The 14,834-nt window shown below is 39.4% G+C and overlaps 1 protein-coding gene across 8 annotated transcripts in view; it reads right to left on the bottom strand.

The window, feature by feature from the left end:
• AKAP11 (A-kinase anchoring protein 11) overlaps positions 1-14,834 on the bottom strand; it is a 59,558-nt gene that overhangs the window by 33,609 nt on the left and 11,115 nt on the right. For 6 of the 8 annotated variants that reach the window (XM_019529854.1, XM_019529853.1, XM_019529856.1 and 3 more), the window contains exons 3-5: positions 7,180-7,296; positions 3,625-3,669; positions 716-850 (exon numbers count right to left, since the gene is read on the bottom strand). In XM_019529854.1, coding sequence (XP_019385399.1) covers positions 716-850; positions 3,625-3,669; positions 7,180-7,296 — 297 coding nt within the window. Of the gene's footprint in view, positions 1-715; positions 851-3,624; positions 3,670-5,178; positions 5,364-7,179; positions 7,297-14,834 lie in introns of those variants that run through there. The other 2 variants (XM_019529860.1, XM_019529857.1) reach the window with 2 other exon arrangements.

The following is a 14,834-nucleotide window of genomic DNA, read 5'->3' as shown; positions in this document are numbered from 1 at the left end:
CTCATCCGGTTTCATCTTCCTTCCAACTGGCAGCATAAAAAGAATGTCATGAGGGGAATAAAGGCAGGGGGCCAACTGGAATTTTTCAGAGGACAGCTTAACATGCAGCCAGGCTGATTACACTGCCCACAGGCTGTGTGGCTAGCCTGCTGATTCATTCAATTGAGTGCATTCAGCACTGCCAGTTCTGGTTGAAATAAAACTAATCTTTCAATGCCCATAGGCTTTTGAGGCAAAGAGAAGGGGAAGAGAAAAGGGCATTACAGGCATTGCCCCTAGTATGTTTTAGATTTCCACTTTACTGACATGTTTGAAACATACTCCTGCTGGGTGCAGTGCTTACAACATCAGCAGCAAAAAGAATATCTTAATAAAAAAAAGACAAAAGGAAAGTACCTATGATAAAGAACCCTACATCCCCTACAATTTTGTGACTTGTCACAAGAACCTCTTTAGGCAACAAAGCATGTATACAATTATTATTATTGTTTTTGTTATTAATAATAATGATAATAATAATAACGATAGTAATAATAATAATGCCTAGCATTGCACACACCACTTCATAACCTTTAAATCACAGAAAGTAGTACCCAAAAAGTTTATTGTGAGCACTATATGGTAATGCATTTTAAACACAAGAAAACTTCAAAAAAAAACACCAAACATATACTAATACTTCTAGTGACATATATAAAAGACTGAGATTTTTTACCTGATAATGTGGGACATCAGATCTTTCCAAAGGTTTATTTGTATCCTTCAGAAAAATGACTTCATTTTCATTTAGAGTGCACAGCTGTAGCGATTTTAGAACATCTGGGAGTTCTGCAGAAACAGCAGCCAACTCCTAATTCAAATACAAAACAACACACCAAGTACAGAGTGAAAAACTAATATGCTAATGATGATACTTAAGTACTGAAGGTTAAAGAAATATTAGCAGCCACCACTTTCTTCCTTTCCCTTTTCCATGTTCTCACAGTACATTAGAATCCTGCCTTAAAGCTAGTTTATAATAATGTTCTAACTAAAATCTCAAGATACCTCTAGCAGAAGAAATAAACATCAGTGTCTCCCATCGTTCAGAGGAGCTTTAAAAAGCACATAGGAGAAACATGAGAGCAGTGAAAAGCAACTGCAAATCCTGGGAGGTATGCAAACACATAGGAACATTTCAGCTAATGTTAAAGATTCTTCTGTTTGGTAATCCCCACATGCTCTATCAGGTCAGTGCCCAGGCAAAATTTAAAAAAAAATCCAATGCTAATGATTAATTATGATCTTGGACAATAAAAAATTAGTCTTAGCTAGAATAAGTATGCCTACAAAAGACAAGGTTAATATTATACTATGATTTTATGGCATAATTTTAATGAACAAATGTTTTTATTCATTCATTATACATCCAAAACAATAAAGCGGGTTCCATTTTTTCTATATTCCATGCATCCTCATGTAGAGAACCCAAACAGTTTGGATTCATATTTAAAATGGAGATCAGATCCATATTTAAAAGAACGCTTATAGGATTATTACTTTGACATCCCACAGAAGCATGCTATGCACTTTGACTGCAAGTCAGAGCAGAGACTCAGTGTTAATCTTACTGTTTTAATGCAAGTAAGTTATTACTATGAAAGTCTCTCTATTTAATGACTAACATCTTCCACAGTACAGGTTTCCCTTGCTTTATGCTGTACATGGGTTCCTGGAAAACAGCACATAACTCGAATTTGCATAAAGGGAACCCACTTTACAATGTAACAAATAGGGATATGTTCCAAGACTGACTGTACTGACCACCCGCCCCCCCCCAACTCATTTCTACCAGTTTTACAAGACAATTTTGGTACTCACCAACAAAGGACAGTACACACAAGCAGAGGGAGAGGGGTAGGAGATAAGCTAGTGGGACACTTAGAAGCCATAATGGGGATGACAATTACAGAAACACATTGCAGACAATGAGCAAGGAGCACAGATCCACACAGGAGACTATATTTTGGTGTGCATCATTCCCACAATGCACTGCACAAAGCAGCTGACTGTGGGTTTCCACCACACTGATCACATAAAAGTGAATTTACTTCACAGATAACGAATTTTGGTATAAAAAGGGTCACTGCATAAGAGCAAATTCATTCATACAGAACCCACATAAAGCGAGGGAAACCTGCACACACAGAACTTTATTAGCTGTGGACAAGATGCGTCATTTCAAGGTTCCTGACCTAAACAGCAGCCTCCTTGGTGTAGCTCAAACAAGACTGTTTTTTCATACTGAAAGAAAAATAGAATGCTTGTGTATCAACACAGAAACTGAAAGATGTTTAAAGATACAAGATAAGCTTTACAGCTCTGAAGCTTCCTTTGTATTTTACTGTAAACAAAGAGCAAAATGGTTTAAAGATTAACCCTAATGTTCTAATGAAATCAATAGTTCAGTAATTACTTGTCATGCTTGATGTGTTCCACATCACTTCCCAAATTACAGCATTTTATAATTATAGTTCTCACAGATTTACAGAATCTGAATGAAATGTACTGGTAAAATTTATGTTAGCACTACACATGACATATAATATCCTGGGGATGAATCAGAGAGGCAATTACAAACCAGTTGGAGTAGCTGTCTTTTCACAGATATGGCACTAATTAAAGAAATTTAGTTAAAGACTAGAGATTTAGTTAAATCACTACAATTCTATAGATGTTCTTGCATTGTTTTTAAAATTGGCTTACATCATTTTCAGCTTGCATCTGAAACTTACAATAGGCAGTTTACAGAGCTGTACTGGTTCAATTAAATTTGATATCACTTCTATAGTTCAGCCAAACATCGTTCACCTATAATTATTTCTATATATAGGAACATAAAGGCCTGACACTACTAGACATGCAGAAACTCCACAAGTCCATACTTGCATAGACTATTTCAGATTATGTGGGAAATGGAGCGCCACACTGTCAGAGGATTTAACCTCAGTCTTGCAGATCTCAGAGAACTGAGAAAAAATGCAGGTACCTATTCCTCTGCTATTCTGGCTTCTTGAGGGCTTAAATAGACACCTATTCCAGAAGCTGGGCTAAGAGCCATCTCCTGTTGCAGCTTCTCAGAGGATGCTGCCATCTGCCAAAGGGGTAAGCAAATTTATGTTGCTTTGGTCTGTGGGCTTCTTGGTAAGAGAAGAGATGGTTTAAATCACTACCTTTTTACAGTTAAATGGGACTTTGTTAAAATTTGTTTTGTAAGCAGTTGTTGCTTTATCACCCAGATGAAAAATAGCTTAAGAGATTTCAAAGTGTTTCACAGATATTTCAAAAAGCAAACTGTTTGGCCAGAACTCAATTTGATTTAAAATGGCATTTTTTCACGTGGCAATAGAGTACCCTATATCCAGCTTAATACAAAGGATAGAAGTCTGCAGTAAAATAAAAGTTTATAAACCTTAACAGCAATGTTTAAAACAGACTGTTTATTTTAAACAATCTAATCCAAGACATGTTCTTCAAGAAAAGCTCCAAGATTTCCCCAGCAAAAAAAAAACAACAAAAAACATGTTTTCTAATCATCTCAGACCTCACTGAAGAAATGAAATCGTTATCTTAAATATGCATTACCTGCATATGACCATCAGTCTCTTCAGTAAAACCTACAAATGTGATCTGAAGAACAAACATACAAATAGTTTAGAAGTCAAGATCCAGAAACCACCTATTAGTTCTCTAATTACGGAGGAGGCTATTAAAATTCAATAGACTCTTTGCGTAAAGCTTCATTCTGCTGTAGTCATGAGCCATTCTACCTAGAGTACCTTCATTTGCTGGAAGGTATGTTGGTTCTGTTCCTGTAATAATAAAGAATGGATATCTGACATGGCAAGCCTTTGTAATTTGATTTGAAGGGAAATGTAAAATGAACTTAGACTAGATATAAATATAAATTTAGATTCTCTAAATTTCTGTAATGCTTTTTCTAAATATTGAATAAAAATAATTCAGGTTTCAAAAAGGCTGCTTGATAATCTCCATGGGCAAAGATCCCTAAAGGAAAGAAGTACAGATACCTCAAATCCACATAGACTTGCATGGCAATAAGCATTTTGTATACACAGAAAGTGTATGTACCTCCTAACCTTAGGAATAAAAAAAGTGAAGAGATTATTCCAACACTAAACTCTTGCTCTTATCTAACAACTGGGAGGCTGTCGGACTTAAAGACGAGAAGAATTGAAAGCAAGTCTTATTTACTGTCCTGATATAACACAGAAGTTTTAATATTCGAGTCCAAGTTGCGATGAAGGCAACAATTCTGCAATATTGCAAGAGCATATATAATCTTCTTTAAATTTTGTAATTGCTATACACAGACTACAATATATTAGTACTCTGAGGTACATTTAATTACAGAACACTTAATATTAGAAGGTAGCAAATTAAATGGCCAAAAGTTAGAAAACAGCAACATCCAGGCTGTCTGTGAAGTCCTAATTCAGCCCTCTTGTATATATGAATTATGACACAGTCATTGTTTATGTGATCACATACAATTTTTTCCATAGGAACCTTGCCTCATTTAGTGCACAGGGCAGATGGTTGCTCACTTTAGTCACTATTCAATACTTTGTTTTATCCTCTGTTTCTTCAATATGTGACAACAGGCTTACTTTGCTGGATTTTCAGAGCAGAGTCTGAATAAAAGGTGAGGCAGCATTATCCCCATTTTTAGATGGGTATGTGAGACACAGAGATTACGGTTAAAAATATTCACTAATTTGGAATTCTACAATTTGAGAGCCTCAGGATGTACTTTTCTGAGTACTGTAGATTATATAGCAGCACTCCGTATATTCAAAGCAAAAGTCCCATTAACTTTAATTACAGTTACTCACTCCTTTTGCAAGCCAGACCCCAAGAAAATCTGGTTCAAGATGGGGTCTCAAGCTAAGCACTAAGAAAATGTGAAGCGCAATTACTGACCACAGGAAAAGATTCTGCTAACAATGTGGCTAACATCATAAAGCACACTGACAATGCCAGCTAGTCAGAGAATGACAATTCTGTTTCGTGATAAAATTTTGAGCTGTTAAAATTTTGAAAACAAAGCTTTTCAAAACTTTTCTGTAAAATAGAATCGTATTTCAGTAAGAAAGAAAACATCAAAAACATTCTGACCAGCTCTAGAAAGAATCCAACCATCCAGCGCAGCATGCAACTGTCTTAACTGTGAGACCATCTTTTCTCTTCCTCCAGTCCCCTGCCTCATTCAATACATCTTCCAAGTTCTGCAACAAATGAGGCAGGCATCCTATAAAGAGCCATGTTTACTACAAGCCTGTAAACTGAATGAGGCAGGAGTCCTGTGGAAAAAAAATAGTATGTGACTGTATATTTAAAGACTGTATCAATACACATTCACAAGAAAAGGATATATTTTTTAAACTGGGCAAACCCACCTAGTTTTTATTAATTCAGAAACAAGTAAATTAGTTCGTTTTGAAATCTTACAAGAGATGTCTAGCATGGAAAGTTTCAGCTCACATGACTGAACCTTGGCAAATTTTCAAACAGCTAAAAACAGTTATGATAAGTGTCATGCAATTCAACAGGTGGTGCTACTAATCCTACTAATAATATTAGACTGCTTTCAGAGGTCAGTTAGCAACTAATCTGAAAATAAGACCTCTTCGCCTATCAAGTCAAAGCTTCTGTGACCGGAAACTCATTTTTAAAATGTTAGATACCTATTTAGATATTAAAAACGGTCAAGACAAATGAAATTATAAACTAATACTGAGAGAAAAAACAGCAAAACCACTTTTTAAAATGCATTTGTAATGCACATGGACTCTGTAGACAGTGCTGGTAACACACAGACCTATTTTAGAAAAATGCCTGTACCTGTACATTATAAACAAATCAACCTGAGATATGAAACTCAAGTTCTGATTTCATGTAAAACACAGGTAAAACAACTAAAAAGACCCACATTTTGCAAGAAAATTACAGAGAGATATACATAGGACAAGCTCATTTCAAGCATGATATTGCTTATTGTAAACTAAATTGATCTTTTCCGAATTTTCATTTACCTGACTTTTAGGAGTATAATAGAAGGAAATATGCACATAGTTTATTATTTTTGTCAACATACACATGTTACTAAGCCACCTACAACAGCAATTTAGAAATATACTAAACAGAAGACCCTCACCTTTGATGGGATTCTGAGTAATCTGAAATAGTGGTCTCATCCTGCAAGTCTCCCTGCTAGCTAGGTTTAAGGCCTAAGGGTATCAGACAGCATGACTACACCCTCAGTGTCTACGCAGACCACATAATTGTTTTATTAAAGTTATAAAAGGGTCAACCATGATATTATCTTTTTAATTTCCTAAAGCAATATAATTCAGTAATCTTAGTTAAATCGGAGAAATGAAACAATTTAGTTCAGAATTATTTTAGAGAAAATAACTTATTCACTGTAGGAAATGTTTAATGTACATCAGGGCATGAAGCCCACAAGTGGTCAATCTGTGGCAATGGTGACAACATTAACTCCTTTGTCACTGGCAGACATAGCAGAACCAGCAAACATGGCAAGAACCCCAAAGTTCAGATACAGCGTGCAAGAAGCCCAGATCTTACCTGCAGGCCCTTCTTGCCACAGCTGTCAGTGTTGCTGTGTCAGCATCAGCAGCAAAGGAATTAATGCTGCCAGGATTTAGCCACTCACAGCCTGGCAACTTATTTGAGTTGGGCACCCCTGAATTGTACATAAAGATGCATTAGACTTTGAAATGTAGGAAAACTTCAGTAAATTAACAGAATTTATAAACCCCCAATACAAGGTTTCAACATCACGAGAACCTTGTATCCGTTTTAATTAGTTACCAAATGCATCATTTATTCATAGATTTTTAGACTATATGTTATTTCTCAAAAAAGCCAAAAGCAGAAAAAGTTTCCTCTTTTAGTCAACTTCACCATACTCCACCTTTTTAGCTACTCTCCAGTTACTTAGAGATGACAACAGAGAATGAAGAATGTACTTGCAGGAAGCAAGTTTGCAATCTTGTTCTAATGAACTATTCTGCAGCTTCCAATTCCACACCTGCAAATGAAAAGCACCCATCGTATCTGTGAAAAAATATAAACGGTCATGTAGAGCCAAACCTCAATATAATTGTTGTGTTCCTTCTGGCTTAAACAGTCCTCTGTTGACAGGCTGCATAGTTCTTTTCTGCTTTGTAGCAGTGACTTCACAGAGAGCAGTACACCTTCACCAAAACTCTGAAAGGAAGTGGAAAAAGGCATAGTTCTAGAGCAGATGCAAACCTTCTGTGGTTTCTTAATATGGTGCATTTTTTTCACAAGCTGTTTCTACCAACGTTTTTCTAAATTACAGCCTATAGAGGCCCCCAGGTATAATTTTTAATTTAAGTATCTATATTCAGAATTCATGTAATTTTCATGCTACTAAATCTATGTTCCTCTCTAAACAAGACCTAGCCATTAAAAAGAAAAAAACCCTGATTTTTCCTAAAATGCCTACTCTTAGCTGAAATGAACTATGAGACTAGCACTGAAAAAAAATGTAAGAGTATTAAATCAAGCATGGATTTTGCAAGGTAAATACCATAATTCTCACATACAGAACACACTTTTCCCCAAAAAATCAGTTCCCAAAAACTGGGTTGTGTGTATTACATACGGAAACTGATTTTCTGTCTCGGATAGAAGCTTTGATTCCTACTCCACAGTGCAGCAGCTGTTGCATTACTATTCAGGCAGCCAGCGGACTTAGTGGTTCAGATTGTTACTCCGGAGAGGTCAACAATTGTCTCCCCTTTTAAATGCTCTTGAAGTTCAACTAATCTGTTTAAACTTCCTTAGAGCAATTTTGTTAGCTGCTCCTGCTTTCTCTCCTTTTTAACAGCCCTGGAGCCTCTTAAGCTCTTTTCAAAATTACAGATCCATCCACGGAGAACAGCCTTCAGGAGCAGATAGGTTTTCACCTACAGCTAAGAAAAAGGAGGAAGAGGAGGAGGCATTTGAAGATTAAGTTCTGTTCTTACTCTATACTGCCATAACTCCTGAAAAGTCTTTAGTTTATTCTGCCTTTCAAAAACAAGGTATATATTATACTCCAGGGCATACTGTATCTGAGACAATTTGGTATTTAAATTTGTAGCAAGATACAAGTATGAGCTGACACCCGTTATAAAATTTTTAAAACATACGGCTTTGACAAGCATTACATTTATGGTTTGATAATGTGTTTACCGTGCCATAAATAGTAACCAAGCTACATGTTCAGGCAATTAATGACATAATAAAAATGAGAAAACAAGCCATTTGCAGCTGTTCTACACAAAACGTGTAACGTGTGTGGCTAGTTTACATTGCACATTTAAGTTGAATGTATGGCACATCAAGCTGCCCTATGCTATGCTGACAGTCCCTAGGCTGACCATCAACTGACCTCTGCACTGGGAGAAGACAGCAGCGCATGTTGGGCTGCAAGTAGAGGGACGTACATAGGATTCCCCCACCCCCGACAAGCTCAAGCCAGGTGCCTACAACCCCATATGCTCGTTGGCTTTGACCTTGCCATGCAGAGGGAGCTTAGGCTTCCAGCTTTGAACCTGCCAGCACAGATGGCGCCATGGATCATGATCCCAAAATGCATGTGTAGTGTGGCAGAACACACAAGTATTGGGATTGGGAATCAGATTCCATCAGGCCATTAAATGAAAGTCTGCTATGGGCCACAGATCCTTAAAGCCAATAGGAGCTTCTAGAGTTCACCAATGTAATAATGATAAGATGCAGAAAAACAGCGCCTTGTTTATTATACCAGACATTTACAATCTACAAACATTTTTTTTAAATCAAGACACAACAAAATAAATAAATAATGATATTATGCTCTGTGTTGTAGAAAGGGGTAAAATGCCATTTGAAAAAAAGTCAACTCAGACTTCAGTAACAAAACTATTCAAATATCAGTACTAGAACAAAAATGAGAAGTGAAAAATGAGTTGATGTACAATGTACATCAAGCCTATGTACAAATAAACTTACTGAAATATTGACTATTGAAATAAAAACAGAAATGCTAAAACAGGGGTTTTCAAGCTTTTTTGACAAGTGTACCCCTTCTGGTGGCAGCAGCCAGACATGAGGAAGGGGGTTTGCAAGCAATGGCATCTGCTGCCCCCCACCGCCCCACACCACCACTGCCACCCACCACCCCGCATAGCCACATCCCACTTTCCCAAAGCCGGTCGCATGTGCAGCTCCACAGCCTGCTGACAGGCCTCATGCCTGGCCAATCATGCACCACCCATCGGCAGCGCGCAGAGCCATCAGCCTGGCAGCACCCGTGTGGCCCGCACAGGGGCGCTGCTGCCCTCGCCCCGCTGCCGGCCCTGCTCCTGGGAGGCAGCGGCACAGGGTGGTGGGTGGTGGTGGTGGCCACCGCGTGCGAGCCTCCCCACCCCACGACCATCTGCAGAAGGGCACCACTGCCCTTACCCTGCTCCATCTCTGCCCACGCACACATACCCCACATCACCAAGTACCCCTAGAGGTACACATACCCCTAGTTAACAATCCCTGTGCTATAAAACCAAATTCAGTCACGGAATCTTTGAGTTTCTATCAAAAAAACAGTTGTTTCATGGTAAAAGCCCTCATGTTGTAGAATTACATTTGACAAAAGATAGATACAGCCTACAGGAAAATCACTTTGCTTGCTGCTACATAAGAAGCACAGTACTGGCAACTCTGGAATTATCATGCATTTCACATCCATCATATCAATATAATGCTGGTATCAATGGCATTAGAAAAATAGTTTTGCTTTACCTTTTTTGTGTCTTTGTGACATGGAATTTAGCAGAATTTGCAGATTCACTGGCATCTGACAGACTGCACTACAAGAGCTTCTGTTGTGGCCTTGAACTTGCTGCCTTTGGGCTATCAACGATACAGATACACCTGAGCACCTGCACTACCCCAGCCCCAGAAAAACTGCTCAAGGTCACAAAGGTCAGTAGGGCAAGAATTTGAACCTGAGCCTCTCAGTTTACAAGTTAGGACTTTTGCTACTATGTTATTCTCAGTCCAAGTGCAATCTTGTCCACGGCTCTGATATGTGGAATTGAAATGACATTTTAAATACATATATTTGAATTATTCACAATTATCACAACTATTCACTTTGTAGAACACATTTTGGTAAAGCAACTGTCTTCTGCACCACTCTCCCTCATATTAGAAATTGTAAAAGATCCCTCTAGCAACTGAGCCAATTATGTCACGGGTGTGAGATTGACCCTTTGCCCTGGGCCCCGTACAAACTGCAGGGTTCCTCAGTGGGCCAAATTCACGGAGCCACTGCCAGCAGCAGCAACTGCAATGGTGGCAGTGTGGCAAGTGGCCACAGGCAGGTAGCTACTTGCTGTGACAAAGGCAGCACAGGTGGGGGCAAGCCAAATCTCCCATGTCAGTTGTTTGAGCACAGCCTTCACTCATATACCTGCCACTGAACGCCATGTCCACTAGGGTTCCAGAGCCCTGGACTGGCCAGAAGGCCCTGCTCACCACTAGCCATGCCCCCAGATTCTGCAGAAAGAAGCAGCGCTGTGAGCCAGATGCAGCCCATGGGCCATATCTGACACCCTTCATTTATGCTGAAAAGTACCTGGTGGCAAACAGGATACATTCAATTGTATTTAATGTAATAAAAGTTTTGGCCTTTTGAAAGTAGTAAGTCACACTGCCCTGTTTAGCTATTCATTTAATCTATTTCTGCCAATTCTTCTCTCCTCACATATGCTGTGCAGTTTTTTTTCTCTAGACATGTTGCACATCTGCACAGTCCTTCCTTCTTCCTCCCTCCTCCACAGTCCAACTACTTTTCTTCTTCCCAGCTTCCCCAGCTGTGGATGGCTCCAACATTAACAATTTTATAGATTCCCTAATGACATTAGGTAGGATGGTCAGAATATCTTCAAGTTAACAATGGTCTAATTTTACAAATACATTATTCAAATGAAAACTTATGTAACTGGCTTCTTTTGTAAAAGAGATGATCAAACCTTTTCTAGCTACTGAAAAAACTCCTTTGAAGCATCACAATAGCTGACAATTTTTTTTAAAAAGTCAGACAAAAAAAACTGTAATCAGCAAATCATTTTTCCATTAGCCTATTACTTTTAAGCAAGAATGCTCCTTTGAAAGTAATCAAGCAGCTTCCATATTTGGGGAGAACTTATACAGAGTTAATGAACTTAATCAAGTAGTTAGCTCATTTTTGGACACTGGCAAAGCAGAACTTGGTGTCAACAGGGCATCAACATGCTAGCCAGATGCTCACTTTTGTTCAACTTTTGAAACTTTTGCCTTTAAAACCAATGTTACGTTCAGAAACTTGACTCTGTGCAAAATCACTACTGTCATCAAATCTGTCTTATTTTATGGAGGGACAGATTATCCAACAGCGAAGTATTAAAATGAGCCAATATGGCAACAGCAGAAGCAAATCTTAACATCTGTCATCCATGCTGGGCTGGCTGCACTTTTCAAATGTCAAACTCTAAAATACTGAAAATGGTTTTCTGTAGCGAGTTGGAGATACAGACAAGACCACATAGGAGGAAGGAAAAAAATATTACAACTGAGGACTAAGAGTCTATCTTTTGAGACAGAAGGCAACAAAGAGCATTACTGCATTGGACTGTGAGAAAACCAGGATGAGAAAGGGGAAACGACATGCACTGCTGCAAAACATAGTGTGTGAAGAGATTTGCCTAAATCAGAAATTTGTCTAAATCCTCTCACTTGCACTTTAAGGCCTGTGAAAGAAAGATTTCTACTCAAACTGGACTAAACTCACACAAGTTAGTTCTCCTCTTGTAACATAGTCCCATATAACGTTTTGTTAACTTGTTCCTCAGTTACCACCACTCATTATGGACTGCCAATAACAATCCAAGCCAAGCCTTCACAAAAGGAAAGCCAGACCGTTACTAGTGAATCAACAGAAAAGGAAAGGTAAGGGACTTCATTCACCCTGCTATCTGGCTCCAAGGAACAAAGCAAGAAGTATGCATTATAATCCAGTTAAGGACTTCCGTCAGGCAAGTTGGAGAAAGTAGCAGCTGCAGGCATAGAGAAGACAAATTGTCAGGAATCTGACTGCATGAAAACATAGAATTTCATGACATAGTTTCAAATTCAATAGAAAGGATTAAAGTCAGCAGTGCCTTGCTTCAAATTATGTAAACTACTCATAGGTACTTTTTCAGATTACATGCAGACTGGGGAAGAAATCACTGCACTTTGTTTAGCTCTTTAAGAATCTCTTCCTACAAGTCTACAGAATGGAAACTTTATATTTTTTTTAAAGGGGGTTAATAAAAGAAAGGTGGCCAAAGTCTACTAAAATTCACTGACCATTCAACTTGAAAACCCCCACATAAGGAATTTAACAGTTAAACAAGCTTTTGGAAGTGGCTTTTCTCGTAAAGCAATACATACTCTGAAACATAAATTCAGCTTTAAAATTTGTTAAATGTTTAAAAACAAAGACCATGGAGCCTTGCATCACAACGAAATGAAAGAATATGCTGCTTGCTTACAAACTGTGCTTAGTAGGATTCTATCCCTCTATTCCACACTTGTGCAGCCACATCTGAAGTACTGTGTTCAGTTGTGGCCCCCCCATCACAGAAAAGATGTGGACAAATTGGAGACAGTCCAGCAGAGGGCAACAAACATGGTTGGGGGGGCTGAGGACATGACTTATGGGCAATTATTTCAGATGGAGGGCTGCTTACCAAGTTTTGGCAAGCTATCAAGGACCGCAAGGTTACCCTTGCCCCTTGACCCCCTAATCACCAACTTGGGACCAGAAGTCCCACCCCCTAACCCCTGACCCTTGTCACCAAAAGTGACAGGAAGTACTTCCCTCCAGGAAGTACTCCTTTCAGCAAGGGGGGTTGCCACCTCCAAACCAGAAAAAAAACAAACTATATTCTAAAAGTCAAACATCTAATATCAACATAATTTGATTTCAAATAATATTTTTGTCCTGATCTACATGCGTTTGTGTAGTGAACTTAGAGGTAATTGTATAATAACTTAAAATGAAGTCTTACTTTTGTATACAGTGTCAGAGTTGGGGTATGGGTGGAGAGGTGGGTGGGTATAAGTTTGTGAGGGACTGAGGGTGTGCGGGTATGTGGGGTGGAGGCAGGGGCTTCCAGCTAGGGATTGGGGAAGGGGGTTGGGGAAGGCGGAGCTGGGCAAGCCATGCTGCTGCTGCAGCTGCTGGGTCCCACCGTCAGTTCCCCCTGGGTCTTACTACCCCTGGTGCCTTGCCATCTTTGACAGGCAGCCAGGGGAAGATAAATATTAAATTTCTGACCCACAGTCAGATTCAAATATGACCCACAGTCCATATTATGCCTGCCCCTGACTTCATAGATAGATTTCATAGATTTCTGAGGACAAGCTGAAGGAACTGGGCTTACTTAGTCTAGAAAAGAGAAGACAGAGGGGATTTAACAGCACCCTTCAACTACGTGAAGGGGGATTCAACAGAGGATAGAGCTAAACTGTTCTCAGTGATGGCAGATGGACGAAAAAGGAGCAACAGTCTTAAGTTGCAACAAGGGAAACTCAGGTTAGAGATCAGGAAAATTCTCTCACTAGGAGGGTAGGGAAACACTGGAACAGGTTACCTAGAGAAGTGGTACAATCTCCATCCTTGGATGTTCTCAGGACCCAACTAGACAAACTTTGGCTGGAATGATCTAGTTGTGGATGGCCCTGTTTTAAGCAGGGGATTTGACTAGATTGTAAGGCAAGAGAAGAGACACCAGTGGCAGAGAGTAAGGCACCAGGGTTGGAAGGGTGCTTGCAAGCAGCTGTCCCGTAACCAAATTACACAAAGTCACACAGGAATCCTTCTTCTCACAGTGTTTCCAGAGGGGAGGAGGAAGGAACGTGAGCTCTGCTGTAATAACAGATTCAGAGCAACAAAAGGGGAACAACCAGAATTGGAAGTACCTGAATCTAACAGGTTGAGAGCAGGAAAGCCTGAGAGCATCCAGGAGGCTGCAATGAAGCTCTTCAGGAAGTGAGCTCTAGTGAGAGAGCTGACAAGGAAGAAGCCAAGACAAAACAGCTTCTGGGTAACCTGAAGCCTCAGCTGGTGATAAGGACTGAGAAGGAGGTACCATAAAGACCTGAATAGAAGGACAGAGATAAGTTAACTTTGTTTTTGCCACCTGGGAAGAGGGGAAGAACCCTCCTAGACACAGAGTGATAGCAAAGAGTAACTATCTCCACATAAGCTGGGAGGCTGTTTAAACACAAGTCAGTTCATTTTCTAAAGCCCTGATGGAGGCTAACCAGGACTAAGTTGGTGGTGATTTATTTGAGTCAGAGGCATAGAAAGGACTCTGATAGACTCTGGCAGATTATATGAACTATAAGTTAACACCCAGTAGAACAGGAGAGGGTACAGGGGTTGGCGGAGCCCTCACTGTACTAAGGCAGACATAAGGACCAACTGTGCAAGAAGCTACATGCCCAAACATTTCTTCGTTTCTCCCTTATCAGCAAGTCCTGGCAGGTGAGAGCACGGGTATGAAGAATACTGCATCAAGAAGGGTCCTAGCAGTCTTCAGCCAGCCTGCTGAAGAGCAAAGACTGCCTTATTAGAAAAAAAAAAAAAAAAAAAAGGAAAACTTTACAAAGAAGGTGATAACTGTACAAGACTGATTGATTATTTAAATTGAGGCAAGACTCACATC

This window comes from Crocodylus porosus, unplaced genomic scaffold (genome assembly GCF_001723895.1).
Source record: "Crocodylus porosus isolate Cpor-Errol unplaced genomic scaffold, CroPor_comp1, whole genome shotgun sequence".
Lineage (NCBI taxonomy): Eukaryota > Metazoa > Chordata > Crocodylia > Crocodylidae > Crocodylus > Crocodylus porosus.
The sequence above is the reverse complement of the archived record's forward strand: the minus strand, read 5'-3'. Positions and strand labels throughout refer to the sequence as shown.